General features: G+C 44.1%; 1 protein-coding gene across 3 annotated transcripts; it reads left to right on the top strand.

The window, feature by feature from the left end:
* Positions 1-718: 718 nt before the first annotated feature.
* Positions 719-9,620, top strand: LOC137570645 (mitochondrial ubiquitin ligase activator of nfkb 1-A-like). Of its 3 annotated transcripts, none has more exons than XM_068279345.1 (4): positions 719-915; positions 4,654-4,735; positions 5,969-6,089; positions 8,893-9,620. In XM_068279345.1, the coding sequence occupies exons 1-4, from the start codon at positions 850-852 to the stop codon at positions 9,602-9,604; spliced, it is 981 nt and encodes a 326-aa protein (XP_068135446.1). In that variant the 5' UTR covers positions 719-849; the 3' UTR covers positions 9,605-9,620. The 3 variants fall into 3 exon arrangements, with proteins under 3 accessions (XP_068135446.1, XP_068135444.1, XP_068135445.1); XM_068279343.1 differs by lacking the exon at positions 719-915 and adding an exon at positions 940-1,119; XM_068279344.1 differs by lacking the exon at positions 719-915 and adding an exon at positions 1,128-1,283.
* The last annotated feature ends 4,982 nt before the right edge of the window (positions 9,621-14,602 follow it).

The following is a 14,602-nucleotide window of genomic DNA, read 5'->3' as shown; positions in this document are numbered from 1 at the left end:
GTCTGCTGCCCACATTGCGATTTTCTGGTGTCTGCTGCCCACATTGCGATTTTCTGGTAACTGCTGCCCACATTGCGATTTTCTGGTAACTGCTGCCCACATTGCGATTTTCTGGTAACTGCTGCCCACGATACGATTTTCTGGTAACTGCTGCCCACATTATGATTTTTTGGTAACTGCTGCCCACATTGCGATTTTCTGGTAACTGCTGCCCACATTGCGATTTTCTGGTAACTGCTGCCCACATTATGATTTTTTGGTAACTGCTGCCCACATTGCGATTTTCTGGTAACTGCTGCCCACATTACGATTTTCTGGTAACTGCTGCCCACATTACGATTTTCTGGTAACTGCTGCCCACATTGCGATTTTCTGGCAACTACTGCCCACATTGCGATTTTCTGGCAACTACTGCCCACATTGCGATTTTTTGGTAACTGCTGCCCACATTACGATTATTTTCTGGTGACTGCTGCCCATTTTACCATTATTTTCTGGTGAAAATAAATAAACATTTTTGCTATGGGGCCCAGTCAACCCTGGCTACACCCCTACTCCCCACTACTTAGGTATCTGCCTTTCAAAAGTTTTTTCGCCTACAGTTTTACTTTTAAAAATATAAAAATAAATTTAGGTTCAACTTGAAATGAAATGTTTGACGCCAGATATTACCCATGAGGTGATTTACTAGCTGCACAGACATGAAGTTCACTTAAACATATAATGGGACCGAGCACACTGGCAACATTCCTTCTGTTGCCCACATTTGAGGTGAAGGCAGGAGCATTCACAGAAGCCGCGAGTATAGAGACTTGTGAATTGTGAAAGAAGAAGGAGGCGCTGATTCAGATGCATGTCGGGAACTACAGCCTAGCGGCGGAGGGGATGTGGAGACTGGAGAGAAGTATTGCGCAAGTACGGGGAATTCTGGGTGATGGAGTTTCCTGCTAATGTCATTGTGAAACTGTGTACAGTTTGTAGCCGAGTTGTCTGTCCAGGCGGCGGTGTGGCATGGAGGTGTCAGGCCTGGAGCGGCTGTGTGCGGGCTCCAGCTTTGCTCTCGCCAGCCTCTTCTATTACTTGTACTGGAGGCAGCGGGCGACTGTTCGGCGCATTGAGGTACAGTGTGCTCGTGTAGTTGCTGTCCAGCCCAGTAACACTTCTTGTAAACTCCTATGCAGCACCTGACACACATACACCGCAGCAAATGCCTGTTCCTCCATATATGGGCACCGCTGACTTCCCGGTGGATTAGTGTGTCAATAGCAGGACAGGTCTACGAGGTAGGATATTTTGACGGTGGAGTTGCGTATTATTTATCGTACTGCAAATTTCCCACCAGCAATGTCCAGGGGCTTATCAGAATTTTGAAAGTTGCTGTATATATTTGCAGTTGTTGGTTAATAGCAATAATAACAAGCTGGCACATCATTGCACCATTACATTATTATTCATAATAATAATACCCGTTTATTATTAATCACAAATATCTTCTCTAAATAAAAATGAATTTAACTTACCTGGGGCTTCTGGAAGCACCCTGGAATCATCCTGTGCCCATGACGTCTGTCCGAGTCCCTCCGGCAAGCAGAGGCGACTACTGCGCATGCGTGGCCTTGAGCCGTGGGCACCTTGATCATGTTCCTGCTGCTGGGAGCGCTCTGTGCATACGCAGTAGCGATTCTTGCGTACTGCGCATGTGTAGAACACTTTCGGCTGCGGGAGCGTGGCTGGCCAGATTTGCGGGGGTCACTGTTGATTGGCGGAGGGACTTGGACGAATGTTGTGGGCACAGGATGGGGGCTGCAAGAAGCCCCAGGTAAGTTAAACTCATTTTTTTGTTTAGACTTTAGATTTCTGTTTTGCATAGCATTTTTGTAAGAGGGCATTTTGGTCCTTTTTAGCCCCTTACACCAGGCTTTCTCAACCAGGGTTCCTTGAGTACTCTGCAGGGGTTCCTCAGCATTTTCCCCCATTGCGGGGGAAATATAATAGAGCACATTATAATAGGGGGTACTGTAAAACGAAGCACTAAATTAGGGGTAAGGAGACAATGTAATGAGTGGCAGTGTAATAGGGGGTGGTGAAATAAACATTCTAACCTACTTTTAAAGACTATGCCATCTGCAAAATAAATGCAGGGGTTCCTCGAGATCAAAATATTGTTTGCAGGGGTTCCTTGAGATCCAAAAGTTATTTGCAGGGTTCCTCTACTAGAAAGGCTGCCTTACACACTCCAATGAGTTCTGGTTCACCATGAGCTTGCTGGGCAATCTGCAATGTTAGTTAATCAGTATTCCTGAATTTTAATTAACAAAATTAGCAAAAAAAATGCATTTTTTTTAATACAGTACCCCTTTGAGTGGTTAATAGTATAGTATTTCATGTATATTTGATTCATATTCATTAATTAGTAGTGCGCCTTGAAGGAAACCTTAACCGATGCTCAAAGAAAAAGTTTAACTTACCTGGGGCTTCCACCAGCCCCTTGCAGACATCCTGTGCCCGCGCTGTCACTCACTGATCATCCGGTTCCCGCCGTGGATCAGTATCGTTTTTGAGCCAGTGCACCTGCGCAGCCCTGGCCATGCGTAACGTTGATTGTGCTGCTGTTCCTGTGGTTGTCCTGTGATGCACAGTACATGTACTATGCGTACTGCATATGTATGTAGTATGCGTACTGCGCATGCGCAGGACGTCCACAAGGACGGGAGCGCGATCAAAGACGTGCGTGGCCAGAGCTGCGCAGGCAAAATGTGGAAACGAAACAGCCGCGGCGGGGATCGGATGATCAGAGAGTGATGGCGCGGGCACAGGACAGTTAAGCTTTAGGAACCTAAACTGAAGTAAAAAAAAAAAAAAAAAAAACGGTTTTAACTTACCTATTTTTATTGATGTGCATAACCATCAATACCGCCAGGGAGGTTAAAGTGCACTGCTAACAAGTGCGTGTGGGTCAATGATACATTACCCATTTGGGGTTACTTCCTATACAGGTCCTTCTCAAAAAATTAGCATATTGTGATAAAGTTCATTATTTTCTGTAATGTACTGATAAACATTAGACTTTCAACTATTTTAGATTCATTACACACAACTGAAGTAGTTCAAGCCTTTCATTGTTTTAATATTGATGATTTTGGCATACAGCTCATGAAAACCCCAAATTTCTATCTCAAAAAATTAGCATATTTTATCCGACCAATAAAAGAAAAGTGTTTTTAAAATAAAGTCAACCTTCAAATAATTATGTTCAGTTATGCACTCAATACTTGGTCGGGAATCCTTTTGCAGAAATGACTGCTTCAATGCGGCGTGGCATGGAGGCAATCAGCCTGTGGCACTGCTCAGGTGTTATGGAGGCCCAGGATGCTTTGATAGCGGCCTTAAGCTCATCCAGAGTGTTGGGTCTTGCGTCTCTCAACTTTCTCTTCACAATATCCCACATATTCTCTATAGGGTTCAGGTCAGGAGAGTTGGCAGGCCAATTGAGCACAGTAATACCATGGTCAGTAAACCATTTACCAGTGGTTTTGGCACTGTAAGCAGGTGCCAGGTCGTTCTGAAAAATGAAATCTTCATCTCAATAAAGCTTTTCAGCAGATGGAAGCATGAAGTGCTCCAAAATCTCCTGATAGCTAGCTGCATTGACCCTGCCCTTGATAAAACACAGTGGACCAACACCAGCAGCTGACATGGCAACCCAGACCATCACTGACAGTGGGTACTTGACACTGGACTTCAGGCATTTTCCTCTCCCCAGTCTTCCTCCAGACTCTGGCACCTTGATTTCCGAATGACATGCAAAAGTTGCTTTCATCCGAAAAAAAGTACTTTGGACCAGTGAGCAACAGTCCAGTGCTGCTTGTCCGTAGCCCAGGTCAGGCGCTTCTGCCACTGTTTCTGGTTCAAAAGTGGCTTAACCTGGGGAATGTGGCACCTGTAGCCCATTTCCTGCACATGCCTGTACACGGTGGCTCTAAGGTCTGGAATTGGTCCTTCTCCACAATCTTCCTCAGAGTCCGGTCACCTCTTCTCGTTGTGCAGCGTTTTCTGCCACACTCTTTCCTTCCTACAGACTTCCTACTGAGGTGCCTTGATACAGCACTCTGTGAACAGCCTATTTGTTCAGAAATTTCTTTCTGTGTCTTACCCTCTTGCTTGAGGGTGTCAATGATGGCCTTCTGGACAGCAGTCAGGTCGGCAGTCTTACCCATGATTGTGGTTTTGAGTAATGAACCAGGCTGGGAGTTTTTAAAAGCCTCAGGAATCTTTTGCAGGTGTTTAGAGTTAATTCGTTGATTCAGATGATTAGGTTAATAGCTCGTTTAGAGAACCTTTTCATGATATGCTAATTTTTTGAGATAGGAATTTTGGGTTTTCATGAGCTGTATGCCAAAATCATCAATATTAAAACAATAAAAGGCTTGAACTACTTCAGTTGTGTGTAATGAATCTAAAATATATGAAAGTTTAATGTTTATCAGTACATTACAGAAAATAATGAACTTTATCACAATATGCAAATTTTTTGAGAAGGACCTGTATGTCCCATACTATAAGGGGGTATATAATGAAATAATGTTGATGACCACTAATGCAGAGAAAGTGGGAATCGCCACCCTCCTGATCTGTGTTCTGCTTCTCATCCAGGCTGCCTCCAGGCTACAGATGAGCGCTGATTTACAGGCACTGATGGAAGAAACCCGGGAAATACATTATGTAGCACTGGAAGGTAAAATGCATTATTGCTTCATATGTGTGATAACTTCTTATATTATAACTTATAAGCTAATATTTGCAGAGAAAAACATGATTATTCACCTTTTACAACAGCCCTTTTAATATGGGTGTTTACAAGATACAGCTGGTAATTTTCAGTTCTTCTTGCTGTAAGAGAAGTTGTTTCATAGTCAGAGGTTTAAAGAAGATATTTTCTAAAGGCTCTAACAGCTCTTCAGAAAGGCCTTGTGAAACCACCTATACATAGAAGAGGAAATATGGTTTGTAGATTGGACGTCCTCTTAAAGTAAGTCTGAAATAAAAGTAAAAAACAGATACTCGCCAAAGGAAAGGCTCTGGGTCCTATAGAATCTTCTCATTCTCTTCACAATGTCCTCATTCCCCCTCAGGCTTCTCCGTTTGTATCTCCCACCATGGGAGACTTCGGAAGTCTTCTGAAGCACTTAGGCCCCGTTCACACTTGCGGTTGTCTGCCAAACGGACCGGATGACCTGACCGGATCCGGATCGGAACCGTACGGTTCTGATCCGGATCCGGTCAGGTTGCATCAGGTGTTCATCAGGATGCGATCCGGATCCGTTTGGCAAAAGTACGTAAAAAACAAAAAAAATGTTGGGGTCTGGGAGGTCAGCAGAAGGGGGACCTGTGGAATCAGGCCCTCCGCTGTTTAGCACTCACCTCCACCTCCAACATGCTGCCAACATCTCCAGCTCGTGCTGCTCCACTCCAAAATGCTTGCCCATGTGTCCCCGATCCAATATCGCCGCAACAATCCTCATAGGAAGTGGGGTAGAACATCCGGATTTTTAGCCAGTGTGTTGTGCGCTATCCGGTTCTCATTGATTTGTATTGGCTGGATGGTGCAGTCCGGCTCCGCCCCGGATACGGCTGCCGGAGGAGCCGGACCAAAAAATAGCGCATGTTGGAACGGACGCCGGAGTCCGGATCCGGTCCGGCTCCGGTCCGGATGAAACGGACGCATGTGAACGAACGGTGGCATAGACTTACATTGCTATGCCGTGCGTCCGTTTCGTCCGTTCCGCATGCGGTGCGGCTCCGGCACGGCGATTCCGGATAGCCACCGCTAATGTGAACCGGGCCTAAGGCTCCTGAAGACTGGCAGCTCTGGATTGTGCACGTGCGAGCACTTTTTAAAAAAAGCCATGTATACCTGCACTTACGTGCTAACTGACTGAGTTGGCATATTCTTTTCTTTTCCTCACAGGAAGGGTGGAAGCAGTGGGTAAACCTCTCTGTAGCCAGAATTATCCTGACCTCCAGGCTGTAATTCAGAAGCAGCAAATGATAGAGCACAGTCTGCTCTGGAACAGCCTGACGAAAAGCTGGTAAGTTGAGAATTTTGATCAGTTAGCAGTTGTTACAGTGACTGATTTAGTTTCATTGCTTGTTGTTTATTATATTGCCATATTATAGTGACGAACTGTGACACAGACAGACCATTATAAACCCACTATTGACAAATGGACATATAGTGACTCTACATTGAAGTAATGTAAGGAGGAAGCGAAAGAGGAAGTCCTTGAAAAAGAAAGCAGTTACTGCCATTACATATCAATCATCATGTAGCTTTGAAGTGGTGCATGATGGTATGTAGCACGACCGCAATACCTTACTACTACATAACGTAAGTATGGCGGTCGTGCTACATACCTTTGTGCGGTACTTTAAAGGAGCGCAAGCTACGCTGCATTTAATACATCGCAATTAAACGCAAAATCGAATGGTAAATGCATCTCATGTTGTTATTAGGATGTGTTTACACTGCGAAACAGAACACAAGAGCACAATGCCACACCATTTACGCATATTATGCGTTTGCACTATAGTGTGAACACTGCTTCATCCTGTCAGGAAGGTGAGGGGAAACATTTGTTGAGTCCTCGAGAGCCTCTACCCAATCTTTATCAGAGAGGTCCTGTTCCCAGGTTGGCTTCCTGGCATATGCTCTACGGGTGGCCCCCACAGTTAGAATAGCACTACAAAGGAAGGAGTTCAACTGCTTGTCTTCTAAAAATGATCATTGTTGCAGATAAATTGGATTCTATTTTTGGATGTCAATCACTGATTTGGTAACAAGCTGTCATAGCTGAAACATTCCAGTGCTGGCTATAACATAAAGCACACAGCTTCTGTTTCCTATCCTTATCTCAAGGACTACATAGAATCAGGATGTTTTGAGATTTAGATGAAAGGACAGATTACCTACAACTGGTTAGTCAGGAAGTCCCTGATTACCGAGCCATGTGGTTGTGAGTATACCTTGGTATTACTAATCTTATTTAGAATGAAGCAGTCTGTTAACCCCCCTGGTGGTCTGGTTCTTTCCATATTTTTGGGTCTAAAAGAGGTGCAATTTTTTTGCAGGCTTTTAGACCCTATAACTTGGAAAAAAAAAAATCACACAGCAGAGAGATCTGCAGCAGCCCCAGCACTCACCTCCATGGATCCAGCGCTGCAGTTCTCCCTCCATCCTCCGGGTGGTGCTGTAACCCTGTAGTGAGATCGCCGTCTGTCATCATGACGACAAATCGCTATCTCACCCAAGGGATGCAGTGACTCGAAGGACAGGAAGGAGAATGACTGCCATTGACTGGATCCCTTGGGAGGTGAGTGAAAACGCCCACTGCGCGATGCTCTGCACAGTCTTGCCGGCGGCTTCCACAACTCACGCTCAGGGTTACTGCTCCTGGCATGTTTTTTCCACCCCGAGCCTGACTCATGGTAACCGCCAAGGAGGTTAAATGAAAGTATGAGCAAATAAAACCAGCCTGGAGGAGGGAGGGAGAGGGGGTTGGCGCACCTATAGTTACCTTGCCCATGATTCTTGATGCCTTGTTCTGACAAACTCTTGTTAGGCTCCTGCTGAGTGACCTGTCATACCAATCTTTTTTTATTCTGAGTACCCTTACATTCACTGCAATTTAGTGGTAGTTCAGCCATTAGTTTATTCTCCCACTAGCATATCCGTGAGTTTATAGTAAGATCAGCAAGCAGTAGCATGAGTTCCATTAGGCCACAGCAAAGAAAGAATACACTTAAAACTTCAAATAATTTCTAATTTTACTAATTGTGAACTAATTTAGGAGAGTGTGACATCACCGCATACGAGCGGAATCGGCGCAGGAGACTTGGGCGCAGGGTACAGGCTGTATGGCTTATCCTGCTACTGCACAAATTGCCATCGATGTTAAAGGGACTCCGAGCAGTGCAGAAACTATGCAAAGATGCATATCATATTAAAGCTCTCTTTCTCCTCTTTCCAATGATATATAAACGGCCGCCCTGCGCCTTTTAGTTTTCGCTATTTTCGCGATTGAAATTGCCGCGGCCGCAATTTCAATTGTGAAAATAGCGAAAACTAAAAGGCGTAGGGCGGCAGTTTATATATCATTGGAAAGAGGAGAAAGAGAGCTTTAATATGATATGCATCTTTCCATAGTTTCTGCACTGCTCGGAGTCCCTTTAAAAACTATTCCCCCTCCAGGGCGCCATGGATGGTGGGGAATGAAATAATTCGGCTTCCAGCAATTGCTGGAGGCTGAATTATAGTGTTTTATAAGTAACTTCAGTTACTCAATGCTGCATCCAAGTCTCCTGCACTGGAATTAAAGTGTTCGACATTACCATATTACTTTGTTTGAGCTTTGGAATTACAATTGGCTTTATGGTAGTTATACAGCTCCAATGGAGTACACTTTGAAATAAGAAGTTGCTGTTGTAACTGAATATCCACTGAATATTGGACGTTCGGTTCTGGGTGAAATCTACTTGGTAAGGAAATATGCACATGATTATCTAGCTGACAGTTGTGACTGAATGCGACTTACACAATCAGATGCAGGGCTGTAGAGTCAGTACAAAAATCATCCGACTTCGACTCAGTTTATGAAACCACCGACTCCAACTCTGACTCCAGGTACCCAAAATGGCTCCAACTCTGACTCCACAGCCCTGATCAGATGATTGTTTTTCATTATTTCATAAAATTATTGTATGTCTGTGTAACCTTCTTCTCAGCCGACTGCATTGATCAATCTGCTTAAGCTGGGTTTGAAAGACACTTTTGACAGAACCAGAATATAAATGGCTGCCTGTTATTGAACTTTAACCATAAATGTCTTTCCTCAGGAATGAATATGAGAGAGTAGTTCACGAGAGTGTGAAGGAAATTCCTTTCCGGTTACGACCTCTGGAGGATGATGAATGCTCTGTACTGGTGTGTCACCCACTGCTTGCATCTGGCCTGACTTTACAAACTGTCCATGAACGCTTTCAAGCTGCTTCTCTCGGTCTTGGTGAGCTAATTGGCCACTACCTGAGTGGGGAAAAACCCACAGGCTTGTTAGAGATAGAAGAGATTCTGCCGGTTGGGAGTACCATAACTGGACTGGGAAAGTTGACCCTGAACAGTGATGGAGAAATTACTTTAGTGCCTCCTCAAGATGGATCTACATACTTCTTATCGCTTGCTGGGTATGAAGACGTTTTACATGGACAGCAATCCATAGCTTATTTTTGGAGAGGAGCAGCATTTCTCTTTGGAGCTTTGGGAACTGCTGTGGTATGCATCGCCCTGTACCGAGCATATCAGCGTTATAAAGAGAAACACCGGCAAGAAGACCACTTTGATCAGCAACACATTGTAACTCCAATGTCTGATGATGAGTCAGTGGATTCTGAAAGACTGTGTGTAATCTGCATTTCTAAAACACGTGAATGTGTGATCCTTCCATGTGGACATGTATGCTGCTGTTTCCAGTGTTATCAAGCTCTGCCTAACCAAATATGCCCCATCTGCAGATGCCACATAGAAAGGGTTGTCCCTCTTTATCAAGTATAAATACAGATTTTACTTACTGGTAGTCTGTTTGCTTTTATTTTTCAAGAGAAGCAATTTATTTTTCTGAAAGTGAGAGACTTTACTAACAAAACAACCCATTTGGTTTCCTAAAGCAGTTGTTGCACTATAACCTGAGAACTTATTAATATAAGTACATATTGGTTAATATCGGTTGTTACTGTGCATTTGCACTTTATTTTGCAAATTATTAATTTATTGTGACTTGTATTCTTAATTTTCTACACAATGTTTATCCTTTATGCAGCTTCTGCTGCCCTAGATATAGGTCCCACCAGGAAACTCGAAGCTAAGCTAGATCCATATAGCTGTAATCATTTACTTTCTACGCCACCAGTGCTTGGTTCTAAAATGTAAAACATAAGGTTTCTGCTGGATGATTTGGTAATAGTTGTGCAGATGATTTATTAATACTTGAAGGTCCACTTTCATGAAAACACCCTATTTTTATACTGGGGATTGTTACAATCAGTGCCAGTAATAGATATATGCTTTTCTTGTGTAACAGATGTGGTGCTATGTCCTATAATCATCCTATCACTTGTGGCATGGACTAAACCAAAGGAGAGCGCATCTTGTGATGCTGAGATTTTTGTTTTCTAATTTTCTGATGTCCAGAGCTGGTACAGCTGCTTTGTAATTGAGTTGTAAGAATTGACAATGGAAGAAAAGAAAAATCTCAGCAACAGCAGACCTGAATTTCCCACTTTTTGGAAGTCCATTGTTACAGTGGATCTCCGCTGTAAATTCCCAAGCGAAACAGAGCCAGAATGACACTTATGCTGGGGATACACGGTACGTTTCTGTACCGTGTATCGAGCAGCTGATCCGGCCAGCTGATAATATTCAGCTGGTCCGATCACGCTGCTCGACCACTGCCCGTTCGATCCCCGCCGGCAGACAATGGCAGGGAATCGAGCGGCTGATAAGGAGCACCGGCGGGGACAAGCGGTAATCGTTATGCGCGCACGCACAGACGAGTGGGGACGCGGCTGGGGTCGATCCGGCGGCTAATCGCCTGTATTCCCAGCATTACTGTGATTGTCCTTCTTCTTTATTTATTTTTACTCAAATAAGTAATGACTACTTCATTAAACAGACGATATAGCCTGGGTGTATCATGTTTTCTAAAACTCATCCCCCGAGCCCTGTGTGCTCTGGCTTCTGGTGCTTAGCCCTGCCCCTTTGCAGATGAGTGCCATGGCACGTTCTGTGTCAGAAACAGTGTGCTATAGCACGCCTCTGCAAGGTGGCAGGGCTAAGCACCGGAAAAGACCTGGCAGGTAACTTTTTTTGAGAACATGATACACAATGTGAATTTTAGGCTGTATAGTTTTTTTTAACCGCTTCAGGACTGCCGCTAGAACTATGCTGCTCTTGTAGCCACCTGAGCCTCATGCGGCAAAATTTTAATTTGTAACCATGTAACCAAGGATTGAACTTCATCCCAGTCAGTAGCTGATACCCTCTTTCCCATGAGAAATCTTATTCCCTAATCTTTATACCTCTGTAAATACAGCCCCCTCCCATGCATCCTACAGAGATGGTATTTTGTATAAAGGAGAGATGGCATTCAAACAATATGCATATTGAAGGGCCGGATTTGTATTTCTTGCCGCCCAAGGCCCACTATTACCAGCCGCCCACTGACTAACAATATACTAACAACCCCCCACAATACACACATTTTATACATGCCCTTCTCCCAACAAGAGCATGGGTTCCCCAGATTGCAGGATTTAATAGCCACTATACCTCTCGGATACAAAACTTAAGACACCATGGCCTCCCTAAATATAAGAATTACTCACTAGGCGACCGCGTCACCCTGATGGGCGTGCACATGACGCCAGCCCCAGGATCGCCTAACGCCAATTGGAGTAAAGTCATTGTGACGTGGTTTGCAGGAGATCGCGCACACCGATGCGCGCGCATCTCCGCTTAGATGACAGCGCTCCGCCTTCAGTCTCCCAGCAGCGATCGCCGCTTGTGTGACACGGCTGTCCCGCTGGGGGACACAGGAGTGATTTGCTGTGATAGGCTAAAGCTAAAGCCTATCACAGCTGATCACTGTAATTGGCTGACGGGAGGAGGGAGGGAGGGTGGGGAAAATAATAAAAATATTAAAGAAAACAAAAGAGAAAATATTTGTAAAAAATAAACAAATATTGGGGGAGCGATCAGACCCCACCAACAGAAAGCTCTGTTGGTGGGGAGAAAAGGAAGGGGGGGGGAATCACTTGTGTGCTGAGTTGTGCAGCCCTGCAGCGTGGCCTTAAAGCTGCAGTGGCCCAATTTGTGAAAAATGGCCTGGTCTTTAGGGGTTTTAAGACCGTGGTCCTCAAAAGGTTAAGTAGCCAAGTGCCACAAGATTAAACAAAGTAGTCACATGCTTCCAGATAAAACAATCACGTATTCACATGTCTTTAGATAAAAGAATCAAGTAGTCACATGCTGCCAGATAAAATAATTGAGTAGCTAGGTGCCTGAGATAGAAAAAATAAGTAGTGGCATGTCCTCTTATAAGAGAATTAACATCACATGCCTCCAGATAGAAATATTAAGCAGTCACAAGTACAAGATAAGTCACATGCCTCCAAATAAAGTAATTAAGTAGGTGCCTCAAAAAAATTAATGAAACAAGTTGCCTCAAGGAATGGTGGTCAGATCCTCTGCCTTTAACCTCCTTGGCGGTAACCCCGTGTGTGACACGGGGTAAGCCGCTGGAGGGTGCCACTCAGGCTCTGCTGGGCCGAGTTACATAATTTTTTTTTCAAACACGCAGCTAGCACTTTGCTAGCTGCGTGTTTGGTCTGATCCCCGCTGCCGATGCGCCGCTACCCGCCACGATACAGCCCCCCCCCCCCCCCCCCGAATACCCCTTGCGCAGCCTGGCCAATCGCTGCCAGGCTGCGCTTTGGTGGTGGATTGGGACTCCCTGTGACGTCGATGACGTCACTCCGTTCGTCGCCATGGTGACGGGGGAAGCCCTCATTATGGGCAAACGGCGCCAGCGGCGATCGGAACATACGGGGGGATGCCGCAGGGAGGGGGGAAGCATGTAGCTAGCGCTAGGCTAGCTACATGCTGCTAAAAAAAAAAAAAAAACCTCCCGCAATCGTGGGAATTATACCACCAGGGAGGTTAATAACTCCTGAGTCACTGATCCATTATGAAAATGCAGTTCTGGTGTCTAATGCCAGTGGCTGTATGCTTGTTCCAGGTGTGACTTACAGCTCACCTGAACTGTGAGATGGCTATGGAGGCTGCCATATTTATTTCCTTTTAAACAATACAGATTGCCTGGCTGCCCGGCTGATCATCTGTCTCCAATACTTTTAGCCGTAGACCCTGATCAAGCATGCAGCACAGATGTTTCTGACTTAGAGGAACCTTAAAAGAGGATTGAACTTCATTCCAATCAGTATATTGTGGTGAAACCCCTCCTACAGTGTGATGTCATGGCCATGGTCCTGACAGTTTGCTGTCTGTAACCCTCATTGCATTGTGGGAAATAATGGCTTTTTCCAGCTGCCAAGAAAGCAATATCTCCCTCTATGCTTAGAACTCTCAGTAAACAACATTCTGCACAGATCACCTGGCAGAAGTAAAGATGTCACCACCAGTGATACATTTCAGAATGTAAATCAGGGAGTTGAAAGATTTTACAATGAGCAAACACCGGTTACATAAATTAAAGTGAATATTGGGGGGGAAGCAATTTTATTCATTATGTTATTTTTACTACAGTCCCCTCTTTGGGTTTGACTGGAAACACTTCCTATAGCTATATATTGCTGTACATTGTATGTCGCCTCCGCCCTCCCACTGAATAGGCTGATTAGGTATATGGAATTTCGCAACACCCACAGAGTGAATCACTGTGGGATGTTTTTTCTTATCTATGTACTGCGAAGTATCATCATTTGATCTCCCAGGGTGCTCTGGGGCAGAAGGCTGTGTGACATCAAGCCTAGACTAAACATCACTGGGAGGGCGGAGCAAATCATACGCTACAGCAATATATAGTTATAAAAAGTGTTTCTGATGTTAAAACCAAAATTTAACATAAATGGGTATCCTTAAAAAAAAAATTATACAGGTATTTTTTTTTCAGCCTGTTGGATCTGTTAATAAGGTGTCAAATTGTTTACCTTTTTCCTTTAATCTAAATGAAGTGATATCTTTAACCACTTCAGGACCACAGTCTTTTCGCCCCTTAAGGACCAGAGCCTTTTTCTCCATTCAGACCACTGCAGCTTTCACGGTTTATTGCTCGCTCATACAACCTACCACCTAAATGAATTTTACCTCCTTTTCTTGTCACTAATACAGCTTTCTTTTGATGCTATTTGATTGCTCCTGCGAGTTTTACTTTTTATTATATTCATCAAAAAAGACATGAATTTTGGCAAAAAAATGATTTTTTTAACTTTCTGTGCTGACATTTTTCAAATAAAGTAAAATTTCTGTATACATGCAGCGCGAAAAATGTGGACAAACATGTTTTTGATAAAAAAAAAAACCCATTCAGTGTATATTTATTGGTTTGGGTAAAAGTTATAGCGTTTACAAACTATGGTGCCAAAAGTGAATTTTCCCATTTTCAAGCATCTCTGACTTTTCTGCGCACCTGTCAGGTTTCATGAGGGGCTAAAATTCCAGGATAGTACAAATACCCCCCAAATGACCCCATTTTGGAAAGAAGACATCCCAAAGTATTCAGTGAGAGGCATGGTGAGTTCATAGAAGATTTTATTTTTTGTCACAAGTTAGCGGAAAATGACACTTTCTGACAAAAAAAAGAAAAAAAAAAAGTTTCCATTTCTTCTAACTTGCAACAAAAAAAAATGAAATCTGCCACGGACTCACTATGCTCCTCTCTGAATACCTTGAAGTGTCTACTTTCCAAAATGGGGTCATTTGTGGGGTGTGTTCACTGTCCTGGCATTTTGGGGGGTGCCTAATTGTAAGCACCCC

This window comes from Hyperolius riggenbachi, chromosome 4 (assembly GCF_040937935.1).
Source record: "Hyperolius riggenbachi isolate aHypRig1 chromosome 4, aHypRig1.pri, whole genome shotgun sequence".
NCBI classification, from domain to species: domain Eukaryota; kingdom Metazoa; phylum Chordata; class Amphibia; order Anura; family Hyperoliidae; genus Hyperolius; species Hyperolius riggenbachi.
Note: the sequence above shows the minus strand (reverse complement) of the source record. Positions and strands in the feature narration are given on the sequence as shown.